The 15,614-nt window shown below is 36.2% G+C and overlaps 1 protein-coding gene across 1 annotated transcript in view; it reads left to right on the top strand.

The window, feature by feature from the left end:
- kirrel3a (kirre like nephrin family adhesion molecule 3a) overlaps positions 1–15,614 on the top strand; it is a 130,190-nt gene that overhangs the window by 68,398 nt on the left and 46,178 nt on the right. Inside the window, exons 2-3 of the mRNA XM_084400447.1 lie at positions 9,589–9,738; positions 14,828–14,977. Coding sequence (XP_084256573.1) covers positions 9,589–9,738; positions 14,828–14,977 — 300 coding nt within the window. The remainder of the gene's footprint in view (positions 1–9,588; positions 9,739–14,827; positions 14,978–15,614) is intronic.

Raw genomic sequence — 15,614 nt, 5'->3', positions numbered from 1 at the left:
CAAACAAATTCTGTTCTTTTGAACTTTGTTCATCAAAGAACCCTAAAAAAATGTATCGCGCTTTCCACAAAATTATTAAGCAGCAAACCTGTTTTCAAAATTGATGATACATTTAAAAAAAAAAATGTAATAATTGATCATAACTGAGAACCAAATCAGCATATTAGAATGATTTCTGAAAGATCATGTGACTCTGAAGATTGGAGTAATGATAATGAAAATTCAGCTTTGCAGTCACAGGAATAAATAACAAATGTATTGTATTTTGATCTCGGTCAAATGAATGCAGCCTTTGTGAGCGTAAGAGACTTCTTTCAAAAATTACAAACCAAACCTTCGACCGTTTTATAAAATCAGAATAATCCTCAATAATGACGAGCCATTTTAACAGCTCACGTTTTTTGTGGACCGTGAAGAAAGTCGTTTGTAATAATTCCGTTGCACACTAGATTAATCAGCCACCTGTTTCTATACCTCAGGTAGCTGCTTGCTTTTCTCATCTCACACTGATGTTAGGCATGGGAATGTTCGAAGAATAACAATAAAGCAATCTTGTTTTCTTCGGCTTTTGACCAATTTCACCATACCATTGGAGGCTTATGACACGCAATTTCTAAACACAGCTGAAGCACTGTGGTAAAGTAGTCCTTTGACAACAAGACAACAGAGCTGATTGCCTCTTGCACAAAAGGCTCTTCCATTTCTCCCTCTCTTTCTCTCTGGAGGTGGCAAGGATGCTAGAGGGCCGTTTTTTTAATGAGCTGTAGCATCAGCAGCACTCAGGCATAAATTGCTGACACTGTTTACTGCAGGCGTTTTGCTCCTCTCAGCTGACCCTTTAGCTTCCATAGCCACAGTTAAATAAAGCTGCTTCTGCTCTTCCACAGGTAAGATATTCAGACAGATCCTAAATCCACCTAATAAAATCCTAATTATTTCACGGATCCGATTCGTTCAGGATGAACATAAAAGGCAAGTGGCAATCAAGATTGACCCTATTTACTTTCATAGTAAATGTCCCTTGTCTTATTGTCCGCAATTCATCAGCAATCATTACTCTCTCTCTCTCTCTCTCTCTCTCTCTCTCTCTCTCTCTCTCTCTCTCTCTCTCTCTCTCTCTCTCTCTCTCTCTCTCTCTCTCTCTCTCTCTCTCTCTCTCTCTCTCTAACGTCACATGATCCATCAGAAATCATTCTAGTATGCTGATTTGCTGCTCAAGAAACATTTCTTATTATTCAGTGTTGGAAACATTTGTGCTGCTTAATATTTGTGTTTTTTGTAGCAATGCAAGTCTTTACTGTCACTTTTGATCAATTCAGTCCTTCATTGCTTGATAGAAGTATTAATTTCTTTAAAAACTTTTGAATGCTAATGTATTTATACATATTTCTATATATCTTGTATTTTAAATATTAATGTATTATTCAATGTATAATAAGAATTAATAGCTAATAAATAATAAATATCCCTGCTCTTATTGTACACAATTTATCAGTGCTAGTTATTCTAAAAACGTAATAATATTATTATATTTAATAATAATAAAAAAAAAAGTTTTTTTTTTTTTTTTTTTTTTTTTGCAAAGCGGTTTAGTAGATCATGTCCTGCTAGCATCCTGTGTGCTATTTCACTTCTACAGGGCAGACAATTCAGACTTCTTGAAATGATACCCTGGACAGTAATACAATAAACTAAATCAATCTTATATGTTGATCTTGCCATCTTGATCCTGTCATCTTGCTCTCACTCACATTCTCGCTTGGTTTCTTTTCTCTGACAGCGTTCAATGCCCTGCCTGCATGCTGTTTTTCTCTCCCTTTGTTACGCTCAGAATTGACGTCTTCTGGGAGTGATATTTAAATCTGTGTCCAGGAAATGGAACCACAGGAATCCAATAACAAAATTCATTTGTCTAGATTTGACTTGGGGTGCTTTGCCCACTGCGAAGGGATGCGCCAAACCTCTGAATGTAATGATTGGATTTATTTATCTATTTGTGGCTCTCATTAGAGGTGTCCATGGTTCCCAGAGCCCCTGCTGTGGATATTGGTCTGCTTTCATGATGCACAACTACTGGGTCTCATAAACAAAAGATTTTGTGACACGTTGGATAGAGATGGTGAGATGTATTTATCGTTTAGCATCTGTTAAGCCCTGTTTACACCAGGAACGATAACTATAATGATAACTAATATGTACTAGTACTTAGTACTAATAATACTAGTATGTTCTTTGGGGTTCACGTATAATGTTTTATATATATATATATATATATAGACCCTTTCCAAAAAATTAGAATATCATGGAAAAGTTTATTTATTTCCATAATTCCATTCAAAACGTTAAACTTCCATAGATTATAGATTCAGGGCCCACAACTTAAACGATTTCAAGTATTTAGTTGTTTATTTGTACATCATTTGGGCTTCCAGCTCATAAAACCCACGAAAACAGGATTTAAAAAAATTAGAATATTACATGAAATCACACATTAATACCATGGTCATTGAGCCAGGTTTTGGTTATTTTGGCAGTGTGGGCAGGTGCAAATCCTGCTGGAAAATGAAGCCAGCATCTCCATAAAGCTTGTCTGCTGAAGGAAGCATGAAGTGCTCTGAAAATGTCCTGGTAGACGGCTGCGTTGAGTGGACAGCACAGTGGACCAACACCAGCCGATGACATGGCTCCCCAAACCAACACAGACTGTGGGAAACTTCACACTGGACTTCAAGCATCTTGGATTGTGTGCCTCTCCATTCTTCCTCCAGACTCTGGGACCTTGGTTTCCAAATGAGATGCAAAATTTGCTCTCATCAGAAAAGAGGACTTTGGTCCACTGTGCTTTATTAAATCCAGAGTCAACGCAGCCGTCTACCAGGACATTTTCAGAGCACTTCATGCTTCCTTCATTTTCCAGCAGGATTTGCACCTGCCCACACTGCCAAAATAACCAAAACCTGGTTCAGTGACCATGGAATCACTGTGTGATTTCATGTAATATTCAGATTTTTTGAAATCCTGGTTTTGTGGGTTTTATGAGCTGGAAGCCCAAATTATGTACAAATAAACAACTAAATACTTGAAATCGTTTAAGTTGTGGGCCCTGAATCTATAATCTATGGAAGTTTAATGTTTTGAATGGAATTATGGATTTTTTTTTGGAAAGGGTCTGTATATGTATGTATGTATATATATATATATATATATATATATATATATATATGTGTGTGTAAAAAAAAACAAAAAAAAAAACATTTCAACCTTCATTCTAATCCTGTGCCTAAAAATGATCAGTTTTTAAGGGATTGACCTCTTTAAGGCTTGTCAGTAAACGGCAACTGTTATGATTGGCTAACGTCATTGCATAGAAAAAGGTATCAATGCCCACTCGCTATTGCACATGCATAAGTGTTTTGAAAACATTATCTAAGTATCATTTTATCATTTACAGACAAAGCATCATGAAATCGTTTACTTGTCGTTTGTGATGCAGCTGCTGTCAGATCCAATACATTCGGCTGCTTTATCTGTTAACAAAAGTTTTTTTGCAAACTCTCCATTACAAAACAATCTGCAGTCAAATGCTCCGAACAAACATATAATCCCCAGAAGCGATCCATGACGCCATTAAACATAAACCGTCCACTTGTTCTAGATGCTGGTATCCTTCTGAAGTCTCTTCAGAAATTAGCAAATGAGCTGTTTAACCCTCTGGGGTCTAAGGTGTTTTTGGGGTCCTTGAGATGTTTTGACATGCCCTGACATTGGTGCTTTTTTCAGTTGCTTATAAACAAATTAATGGCAAAGGTGTCATTATACTCTATTTAGCACAAAGAGGGCTACTATAATATGTGAGCAACATGTATGTACGTGTTTGTATTTTTGAGAGAATAATGTTTATGCATGGTTATTGAAAAAACTAAAAATTAAAGTTCCTTAAAGGCCACAAAACACATACTAAATATGTGTCCACAAGACTTTTGACTAATGGATGTTGAGTTTTTGCTACAAAATGATCTGAAAATCATCCTGCCTAATCATTCACATAAAATAATACATGGATAAAAATTTTGTAAGACACTTTTTGTTTGGAAAGGCAATATGCGTGGGGCTCTGAATGATCATGAATAATGCTGTGATTCACACCTGAGAAGACAATGACCCGCATAGCCTTTCATTCAGGTGTGTCACTACATTTACATTTATTCATTTAGCAGACGCTTTTATCCAAAGCGACTTACAAATGAGAACAAATGAGAGGGTAACACAAGAAAGAATGCGAGGACAAAAAAAAAAATATATATATATATATATATATATATATATATATATATATATATATATATATACACAGGGGAGAACAAGTATTTGATACACTGCCGATTTTGCAGGTTTTCCCACTTACAAAGCATGTAGAAGTCTGTAATTTTTATCATAGGTATTCTTCAACTGTGAGTGACGGAATCTAAAACAAAAATCCAGAAAATCACATTGTATGATTTTTAAGTAATTAATTTGCATTTTATTGCATGACATAAGTATTTGATACATCCGAAAAGCAGAACTTAACATTTGGTATAGAAACCTTTGTTTGCAATTACAGAGATCATATGTTTCCTGTAGTTCTTGACCAGGTTTGCACACGCTGCAGCAGGGATTTTGGCCCACTCCTCCATACAGACCTTCTCCAGATCCTTCAGGTTTCGGGGCTGTCGCTGACCCCAGAGGGTTAAACAGGACGTGTCAAAGAAACTTCCGTTTACTCCTCCATTTGTCCTCTTGATCGGCAGACTCAAGCACGTGTCAGAAACATTATGCGCATCTGCATACTGTATCTAGTGTAGACCGAATCAATGATTATAATGGGTTCTATTTGCTTTTAACGCGACGCAACGCTCGCATCTTGTTTAGGAAAATGTCAGTGGTGCGATGATGGAAACTATTCAATTCACATTTTTTTATATAGCACTTTTCACAATACACATCGTTTTAAAGCAGCTTTACAGAAAATGCATGACTCCACATTACAATTTAGAGTGATCTGTCACTCTATTAATCAATGTCTTTCTCTGTAGGCAGTCATATGCAAATGTATTTGCCTGTGTGATGTCACTAATCCCACAATATCCAAATCAGTTTTTTTGTTTATAATGAGGAGGACATTTTAAGCTATGTATCTTGCAGGATGTTTTTATGCTACAAAGATCTCTTCCCATACACAAAAGAAATATATTTTCTGGATATGTTTTGGAATATATGCACATATTTGAAATTGGCCCAATAAATATATTTCATACTTATATTTCATATATTTTTGTTATATTTCAGAATATATTTCAATGTATTTTTTTCTGTACGGGTCCCCAAAAGTGTCAAAAATATATGTGGCATATATTCCAAATACATTGAAATATATTCTGAAATATAACAAAAATATATGAAATATAAGTATGAAATATATTTATTGGGCCAATTTCAAATATTTGCATATATTCCAAAACATATCCAGAAAATATATTTCAAATACAATTCTTTTGTGTATGGGTTATATGCCAAAAGATCAATGCAAATTTTATTTCTCATGTCATGACCCATTTTAAATGCCCGATCTCTTTAAAAAAGGATGGATTCTGATTTCTGTCAATGTTTTCATCACTCATCAGCTGGAATTTTTTTTTGTAAAAGTGATTCCAATTAAATTGTTTTTCTTTGCCGTTAACGGTATAGTTGTGGGGTGGATTCTGCTATTCTTTTACATTTAGAACGATTGTTAAAACTATATCTTTATCGTTATAGTTATAGTTATCGCCCCTTGCTGTGAACAGGCTTTTAGAAGAAGATCATGTGGGTCTTTTAATGTACATAAAATGCCCTTAGATTCAGCCAGTCAAAAGTGCACTTACATTAAGGTCATGCATTAAGTTGCAAAAGCACTGTATCCCTTGTTCTGCATTCGTTCAAAGTGTCTGAAGATGACTTTTGACATGCATGTAGACTCAACTTTCCTGTTAACTGTGTGATTAGTCAGAGTCCAACACAAAAGCTCTGAAGGCAGTGCTGTTCATCAGTTGTCATTGTCTTTACACTGCATGTGGGAAAGTCTGGGCAACATCTTTGTAAAGCGTTCACATATTCAGCAAGATCAGAGGTGAGAAGCTGTTCTAAAGGCTGCCACTTTTGGAAGTTCTTTCAGATGCATAATATTTACATTTCCACTCTTCTCTAAAGTAAACTTTTAATGAAATTTGCAGGTTTTCGTAAACCTTGAATATTTTTATTACTTCATTGCTGGGGGGCTGTCTGTGACATTTCATCATCGTGCACTGTCAGTTTCATAAGTGTTTAAAATGTCAAGGGAACTCAGAAACATTGAATAGTGTGGGTATCATGAGCTATGCTCTTCTCTGGACTCTTGCCCCATCGTTCTTTGCATTAATAGTTTTAAAAAACGCAATCATTATTGTCTCCTTATATTTTTGTCATCATTTAACGGTATGATTTTCCTAGTGTGGAACATAAAAGGAGATTTTTAGCTGAATGTTTACAGTGTTCTTTTCAATACAGTGATAGTGAATAGGGTGGACACAACCTCTAAAAATGTCAAAATAGCACCATAAAAACAGTCAAAATGAGCTCTCATCTCATCATTGATCTGTTGCCATGTGCCATATTTGAATAAACACAAATGAGATTTGACAGTTGAGGTTTAGGGAAATAAGTTCTGATGATGATCATATGGGTCAAGAACACCATGAAGGTGAAGGCCCTGTTTACCCCAGTGCGTTTTCGTTTTAAAACGCTTAACTTTTGCTACGGCTACGCCTGTCGTCTACACTACTTTCGAAAGCTGGGCCAGATCTGCACTGAATAAAATGGTTAAGCAACGAGAACGTTTTGGCCAGACGGCGGAAAAGCGGCTTAAGTCTTTCAAAAGTTCTCAACTAGAATACAACAAGCATATTGGTTTTACTCACAAACTATAGTGAGTATTGTATGTGAAAATCTTCACTAAAATGACAAAATTAAATATAAAATAACAGCAAGTATTTTTTTTTGTGCAGTTACACTACCGTTCAAAAGTTTGGGGTCGTTATTTTGATGTTTCTGAAATGAGTCTTTTATTCTCAGCACTGCTGCATATATGTGTTCAAAAATACAGTAAAAACAGTAATATTGTTAAAGATATATATATATATATATTTTTAATTTATTTATTTTTTAAAGAAATGTTTTTACTGTCGCGTTCATATGTAAATCACTTGAGTTTATTTTGTCCATTAGATTGAAAGATCTGAAAAAGTATACATTTACCCACCCATAGACCCTCCCCTTGACGAAATCAGGACTTGTGATCCGATCGACCAAAACTCATCTTACCCATACACAAAAGAAATGTATTTTAAATATATTTTCAGAATATATTTTTGGAATATATGCAAATATTTGATATTGGCCCAATAAATATATTTTAGTTAAATATATGTAAATATATTTTGAAATTTAAAAAGTCAACATTTTCACAAACAAACAGCACATTTTCAATTTATTTCTTAGATAGACCACTTCAGCCGTGGATGTGGGAGAGCAGTGCTCTGCTTCAACCACCCACATTTTTCCTATCGGTCAGGGATCGAACAAGCAACCTTTCGGTTACAAGCCCAAAGCCCTAACCAGTAGGCCAGTAGAAAACAACATAGAATGCAGAGTTTTTTCCCTATTTTTACAGAATTTAATACAGATATTTAATAGTGTGTGTATGCAGTGTTAGACACTGAGTTCTATCTATTGTTTAAGTGCACTTCACTGTTGGAGTGTCACTGCTATACTTGCATCATAAATATTGTGCATATTTTCAATATTTAAATGACTTTAGGAAAGATGTCAATAAAACAACAATAAATCTAATAATTGCACTTAGTGTTAGGTACATGCCACCTAATATGGCCTAATAGTCCTAGGAAAGCAACTATCTGTTATTTTACATTGCAGTCATTTAAATGTAAGTACAGTATTTATAATAGCTGTGTGTCATAATACAGTAGTGAAATATGGTAGCCTACTGTTGTGTATTGGGGAAAAGGTAGAGGAATTACTATGATCAAAATACATTTTCGACCCTTCTTTAGCAAGCTAAACATTTTCTGACCATATATTTTGTCATATATTTTACATTACATGTTATAAATGTAAATATATTTCACACTTTTGTATATTTCACACATATATTTTTGTTATATTTCAGAATATATTTCAAAATGATAAATATAAGTGGACAATGTCAATGTATTTGGAATATATGCCACATATATTTTTGACACTTTAAAATATATTTACATATATTTATTTTGTGTATGGGTAATAGTTTCTCACCTGTGTTGCTCACAAGTAATATTAGGTAAAACCTCAGAAGCAAAGGTGCTATTTAAATGACAAACAACTGAAAACTTGCAAAGTGCAAAGATCCTGTGGGCTGTGCTATGAACACATTTCGTCATCTTCAACGTGTATCGACAAACAAAAGAAGTTTAATGCTAAGCTTTAATGTTTTTTTTTATACTTTAACAGAACTAAGATCATGTGTGAGAATTGGTGTTAACTTTAAACAGCAAAATTAGGCCGCAGCATACAGAGAGAGCAATAAGCTTGGCATCTCAGCTGTGTTACAGCACTGTCCCGCAGAAGTCCTGCCACATCAGTGGAAGGCCAAGCGTTATTTATGAAAGATGCACCTCGCAGAGCTGCACTTTATTGAATTTAAGACAAAAATCGACCAAAGTGGTCTCGGGAGACGCACAAGACTCCTCCGTTTCTCTGATGTGTCAACTGTTTTCACATTAAAAGACCAAAAAAGGTGAGGGAAAGAGACTTGAAAGGGCAAGATGTTTTTTTTCTCAGAGAATCTTCTGTGAATATATTCTCAGAGAAATACAAATTCGCTTTCTATTGACGCTGTTATCCGCTTTCTCGAATGGCAAAAAATAACTCAGTCTGTCTCTCTCTCTGCAATTTAATGAGAAAGGTAACACGTACTTTTCACCTCCCGTATTGAAGACTGCTTTCCTTCAGGGCACTTTTTCATTTGTAGCTCATTCTATTAGACTTCAAGGTGTACAGCCGTCTGCGAGCGTCCGTTCCAGAGCACCACTGAGCCTGTCATCCGGCACTGGCGGAGTTTGACGTCAGGGAAGTTATTTTGTCTGCTAAGAGTTTCTAAGAGTGAGAGCGGAGTTTGAGGAGCTTCGGCTGCGAGCCGCGAGCTGATTTATGGTGCAGATGCTGCAGTCTTGTGGATCTCAGCAGTGTCATGTTCAGCTTTACTAACTGTGAGGCACCTACTCATGCTTCTGTGAGTCAGTGCACTTTATTAAGGATTCCAGTGACATAAAGTTGAAATTTATAGATTTACTCTTCAAAGTAAGTTTTGGGGGGTTGGAGTAGATTTACTACAGCCATAATAATGATCCTCAAGTAAAAGGCTGTTTTTTGTAAATCCTCTGGCAGGGGCAGTGAGCTCTGACAAATTGTATTTGATGATTTATAATTGTGACCTCCCTTGCTCATTCTTTCTCTCTTTCCTCTCTGTTTTAGGAAGCTGTGTTGTGTTTATCCAGCAGCCCCATGACCTGGTGGTAGTAGCCGGGCAACCCGTGACCCTGCCGTGCTCCATCACTGGATATCATGGCATGGTGCTGTGGGTCAAAGACGGTCTCGCTCTAGGGGTCAACCGAGACCTGTCAGGTAAGAGATTTTGCTGCGGTCTGTTTTGTAGCCTAACCTGTGGTGAAATAACTCTACCTCTTGTCGTAGATTTTTCCCTAAACCAAATATCTGGGTTGTGTCCAATCGACATTCCCTGGGATGTCTCCAATCGACATTCCCTTTCTATTCTACTGGGTTGTCTCCAATCGACATTCCCTGGGTTGTCTCCAATCGACATTCCCTATATAGCTACCTAACTAACTTGCTTCCCTAACTAGCTTTCTTCCTGCGCAGGAATAATCGACAGACAGACCTTAGCAAATGTCCTTTATATGCTTCAAGGCGAGACACTACAGGTGAATAGGGTAAAATTTTTAACTAGCAGATATCACCATGAAACTTTCCCAGTTGATTACCTACATTAAGATGAGAAAAAAATTTATTACAAGTTTTCTGTAATTTAATGTTTAAATATGCAAATCAGGCAATATCTAATCAAATATGCACTAATTTGCATATATTTTAAAAAACGATATCTCAGTATTGGATAAAGCCAGGTTAAAAATGATTTTTTCATTGTGTTCACATATTAGATGGGAAAAAAATTACAGAGGAATTTATGGATATCTACTTTTGTTATCCTGTAAATCAGAAAATACTGTCAATAGCCTTAAAAAAAGATTTTCGCCATGTTTTTTGGAATAAAATGTTATATAAATCAGGCTAGGAATAATATATTTACAAATCCCTCTGTAAATGTCTTCATAATATAACTAGGTACTAGTCTGGAAAGTTTGGTGTATATAGGTGCTACTGAAGTGGAGATTTCGGACTTGGAGAATGAGAGAAAAGTCATTTTGAGAAAACGGGCTTTAAAGATTTATCATCAGCCAATGAGATTGCGCATTCAGCCCTTTTACTTTCACGATTGGTTGCTGATAAAAAGGAAATGACCATATTTGGATCAGACAGGATTGTACACAAGAGAGAGAGCTTCCCAACGGTGCTTCTGATGACAGGCTGACGGCAGAGATCGCGGACCAGCACGGTGATTAAGAACGCGAACTTTTGTTGAATTTATGAGAAATCTACAGACGCAAACAGACAAAGTGTAATAAAATAAAGACCTAAATGTGTATTTCGGACTTTTTTTCAACACAAGTCTGAAAGAAGACATGTTATTGAAGACAAATATCCCCAAATCTCAAAACTGACCAGTAAAAAAAAACCGATGTTTTTGCCTGCCGTGTCTCGCCTTAATCACGGCCGGAGGATCTCTCGAGCAGTTCTCAGAGAATCTCCCCCAAGAAGAAGCAAGGCCGGAGGATCTCAGACAAATTCCATTGAGAATCCCACCAACTAAAAGAATACAACAGTTTTTATAGAATAAGGAGGTATGGCAAAAATGTCATGCTGCATTATATAATTTGATCACTTTTGATCAACTTAATGGATCCTTGCTAAATAAAAGTATTAATTGCTTCTTTTTTTTTATCCTACCGACCCCAAACTTTTCTAGTCAATATTGACTAAACATATTTTTTAATTTGAAATATATATTTGTCTAAATATTAATATATTAAAACCAGTACTTTTTTATCAACAGCATTGTTGTACTTTGTACATACACATTATGTACATTATATTTTATAATAAAACTGTAATCTTTGCTCTGCTTTGCAGTGTAAGTTTTGCAGACTGAAACCTGAAGTCAAGACATTTGCTGAGCAAAACAGCCACGTGTCTCTGCCGGATCAGTCTGTATCATTACAGAGAAGCTGAATATCGCAGAATTTTTTTTGTCTAGTCTTTTCTTCAGTTAGGCACTATAATACACTATAGCGCTATAATAGGCACTATAATACAAGGACAACAGCCCATTCTTGTTGTGAATGCTTCCCCTGACATAAGAAGCTTCCCCCACTAACTTTTTCTTGTTTTTTTGTGAATGTGTTTGTTCCAGAAAGTTCCTGTCAGAATTACTGTCAGACTGAGCAAAGCAAAGCAACAATCGAGAATTAATTGCATTTCTATCATTAATTAAGGCAAACACTTCATCATCCGCAGAAACCCAGAGAGACGTGCCGCAAGTGCAGCTGTTTTACATTCGCACGCTTTACAAATGAATTTGTTTCGAACGGATTGAAATGTTCTCAAAACTTCTCCCTTATGCAAGGACAATCTTTAGGCTTAGGTTTGCAAAATCAGATTGGGTTGCTCTGTAAATCATAAACAAATCAGATATGATTACCGGACTCACTTTCTTCAGTGCGCCACATTTACTGACTGTTTTATTTGCAATGAACTGCCAGATTAAAAACAAAATGCCAAACAAACTTTGGTCTAATTCAAATTCAATGCACATTATTCCCTAAAGCTTTCATTTGCTGAATGTCACTTCCAAATTTGGTTCAGCTCACTTGAAGTTGAACTTGTTAGCTCTTTGAAATATTTATTGGCTAGCGAAGCATAATTCATCGATTTATTCTCATATCTAACTCAAAGTACAGCGATCAGATCCCTTTTAGCTAACGTTACACATAATTGCTGGATCAAGGGGTCATTATCGCTAACAATAGTTGCTGATTGCGTTCATGTACGCACTTCAAGAAACGAGCAATTGATATCTGAAAATTGAGCCTTTAGCTGCGGTCTCATTTAGCCCTCTCGTGATGTGTGATTTTAAACTATATACTTTACCAAGAAAGGATCTCCATTTCGGACATGGGTTTCATCAGAAGTTAGTCATTTTTAGCCATGGCTCCAGGCAACGTTTAGTCATGGACAGAGCTCTTTAATTGATCCTCTCAGGGCTTTTCTTTCCTTTCCACCGCGTCTGTCTTTCTCCAAGCTTTTATTAGTGTCCAGGGACTCCTGGATATCATTGTACCGTGGTATAATCGAGTACAGAGCTGTGATACTTAACCATCAGTGGCAAGCGGACAAAGTCTCCCTTCAAAGTGGATACGAAAACATCACTCGCTAAAGTGTAAAATGAACTAAAATGAACTAGAGCCCCGACATGAATGGATATCAGCGTTCAGAGCAGCTCTAAATCTGCTGATTGTTTCAAACGTGAAGCAATTTGTGGATTTTACAAGTTGTTCGCGGGTTTTCATAAAATGTGTCTTATGTTTTATCACCTGCAGTTTCACACTGATGAAATGACACATCCTGCGATCAGTATGACATAGATATCTATATCTTTTCAGGGCGAGTGTCCTCAAAGCTTGAGAAGTTACAGATTTTGTGTCAGAGAGACTGAAGCTAACATAACGCTTGATTAGGATGCCTCTCCGTGTATCTTTCCCCCTTCAGCTTTCGCGTATGCTCGCTCCAAGCTTTGATCTGCCTGCTTTCAGCCAAGTTTCAAGCGTGCCTCCATCCATTGGAGTGTCAGTGAGATGCCCACATTGTGATAAATCCATGTCCCAGCTCTCTATCACAGCTGCTATTGATCCAACATGAAGCCGAATCCATTTCGGTGGGATTCATTACCTTTAATAGGGTCATTTCACATTGTTTCTTCTAATTGACAGCCATTGTCTGAAGCCATCCAGTCAAGCATATTGGGGAATTCATCAGAGCTTTATTGAGGCGCCTGTATGCCTCAATAATCCCTAATGAAAACAGCTCTTAAATAAAAGGCAAAAGAAGATCCAGTGGCAGGAAACCTGAAGGCAGTAATGACACTATCGATTCCTAATACAGGCTTATTACCAGATAGCACAGGACAACCAAACAGTCTTTAATGTAAAGGATCACCAGGGTTTCAGAGACACGCCATGATAACTGTTTACAAGATCATGTTCGGATTTAAACGTGCCCGGGACTGCGATCTGTTTGCTGATATGAGGAGATTAACTAAAAATGAGACATCTGTCTTGGGTAGATTATCATGTAGCAATTTTGTTGTTCCAGTTTTTCCAAGCTACAAAGGCACCATTCATCATTTATTGAAGATGCCACATTCTACACTTTTGTTGCATTTTTTTTTTTTACCCGGAAGGCGACGTATATGTTTTTTAGCTTTACATCATCAGAAAAGTTGCATAAGATATATATAATATATAATTATTATTTCTGCAGTTTGGAATAAATATCGTGAAAATACACATTTCTGCAAATTACATACATTTTCTTTTCATGACTGAGTTATAATACACACTACCGTTGTTTGAAAGAAGTCTCTTATGCTAAACAATATAAGGAGTAATAAAATCACGCACATCCCAGTCAAGTACGGGTACTGGATCTCATATAGAATTCAAAGTTACAAAGTAAAGATCCGCACACCGGAGAGCTCCCATTCACAAATTTATTTTAAGTGTAACGTTTCGGGCCTTTACGGCCCTTCCTCTTATGCTAAACAAGGCTGCATTTATTTGATCGAAAATACAGTAAAATATTATAGCAATTTAAAATAACTGTTTTCTATTTTGGTATATTTAAAAATGTAATTTATTCCTTTGATGGCAAAGCTGAATTTTCTGCATCATTACTCCAGTCTTCAGAGTCACATGATCCTTCAGAAATAATTCTAATATGCTGATTTGCTGCTCAAGAAACATTTCTTATCAATTTTGAAAACAGGTGTGCTGCTTACTATTTTTTTGTTGAAACCGTGAAAGGAAAGCATTAAAAGAACAGCATTAATTAGAAAAAAAAAATTTCGGTAACATTTCTAAATGTATTTTGATTAATTTAATGCATCCTTGCTGAATAAAAGTATTAATTTATAAAAAAAAAAAAAAAAAAACACCCTGCTTTCTAGATGTCAACTTTTACTAAATGGTTTTGTGTAGCAATTTGATCTGTGAACACTCTATGTCTGAAGTCAAAGTGTTATGTGTTCATGTTGCAAAGTTTAATTCAGTCATACCACAGAGTGTATTTTGTAATGTTTTTCTTTTCATGACTGAAGTAAACATGACTGGAGATCATTCAAGGCCAACTCAGAATGAGTCCCGTCCCGTGCAGTAAACTATTGGTCTTTTTGTATGATTCTAATATTTTACCCATTCCTGCAACATTCATAGAATTTAACAATACAAAATTCAAACTGAATATTTCACATTGCTTTTTATGTTTGATTGTTTAATGTTAAACCTAATACCTTGTGTTTCAGGTTATCCACGCTATGATGTGATTGGGGACCACAGCAAAGGAGAATATCACCTACTGATCCAGAGGACGGAATTGATCGATGACGGCAGCTTTGAGTGTCAAGCCATCCAGGCTGCTAGCAGATCTCGACCTGCTCGGCTCACTGTTCTGGGTCAGTGTCACCTACCAGAACCTTCCAAAAAAGAGATGAATAGAAAGACGGATGGACGGACAGACATAGATAGATAGATAGATAGATAGATAGATAGATAGATAGATAGATAGATAGATAGATAGATAGATAGATAGATAGATAGATAGATAGATAGATAGATAGATAGATAGATAGATAGATAGATAGAATGTTAAATTACAAGCAAGTTAGGTGGTTCACTTTTTGGTTCTCTTTTCTAATTGGACCATTTTTTTTTGTGTGTATGAGTGAGGATAGATGGATTGATGGATGAACCGATGGACAATCAGACAAATCGATACATACTTTAACTAGAATAGCACTCGAGCAGTAAAAGAGTAAAGAAAGCGAGGCACTGAGAACGAGAAAGCATGAAAAAGTACCGCCTCTGCAATACTGTGAATGTAGACAAGAACAAAGTCAATCTCCAAGTCAGATAAATGTGTGATATTCTGAAATCAGGGCTAATCAGCTTTAATAAGACACATTAGATATGTTTGCGATCAATAGAGGCCCTGACACAAATGCATTGCGTCAGCTTAGCTCCCGGGCAGCCTGGCTCGGCCTGATTATCATTATCGATTTCTTTCCTTCCTTTGTTAAAACTATGATATAT

This window comes from Rutilus rutilus (assembly GCF_951802725.1).
Source record: "Rutilus rutilus genome assembly, chromosome: 25".
Taxonomy (NCBI): Eukaryota; Metazoa; Chordata; class Actinopteri; order Cypriniformes; family Leuciscidae; genus Rutilus; species Rutilus rutilus.
The sequence above is the reverse complement of the archived record's forward strand: the minus strand, read 5'-3'. Positions and strand labels throughout refer to the sequence as shown.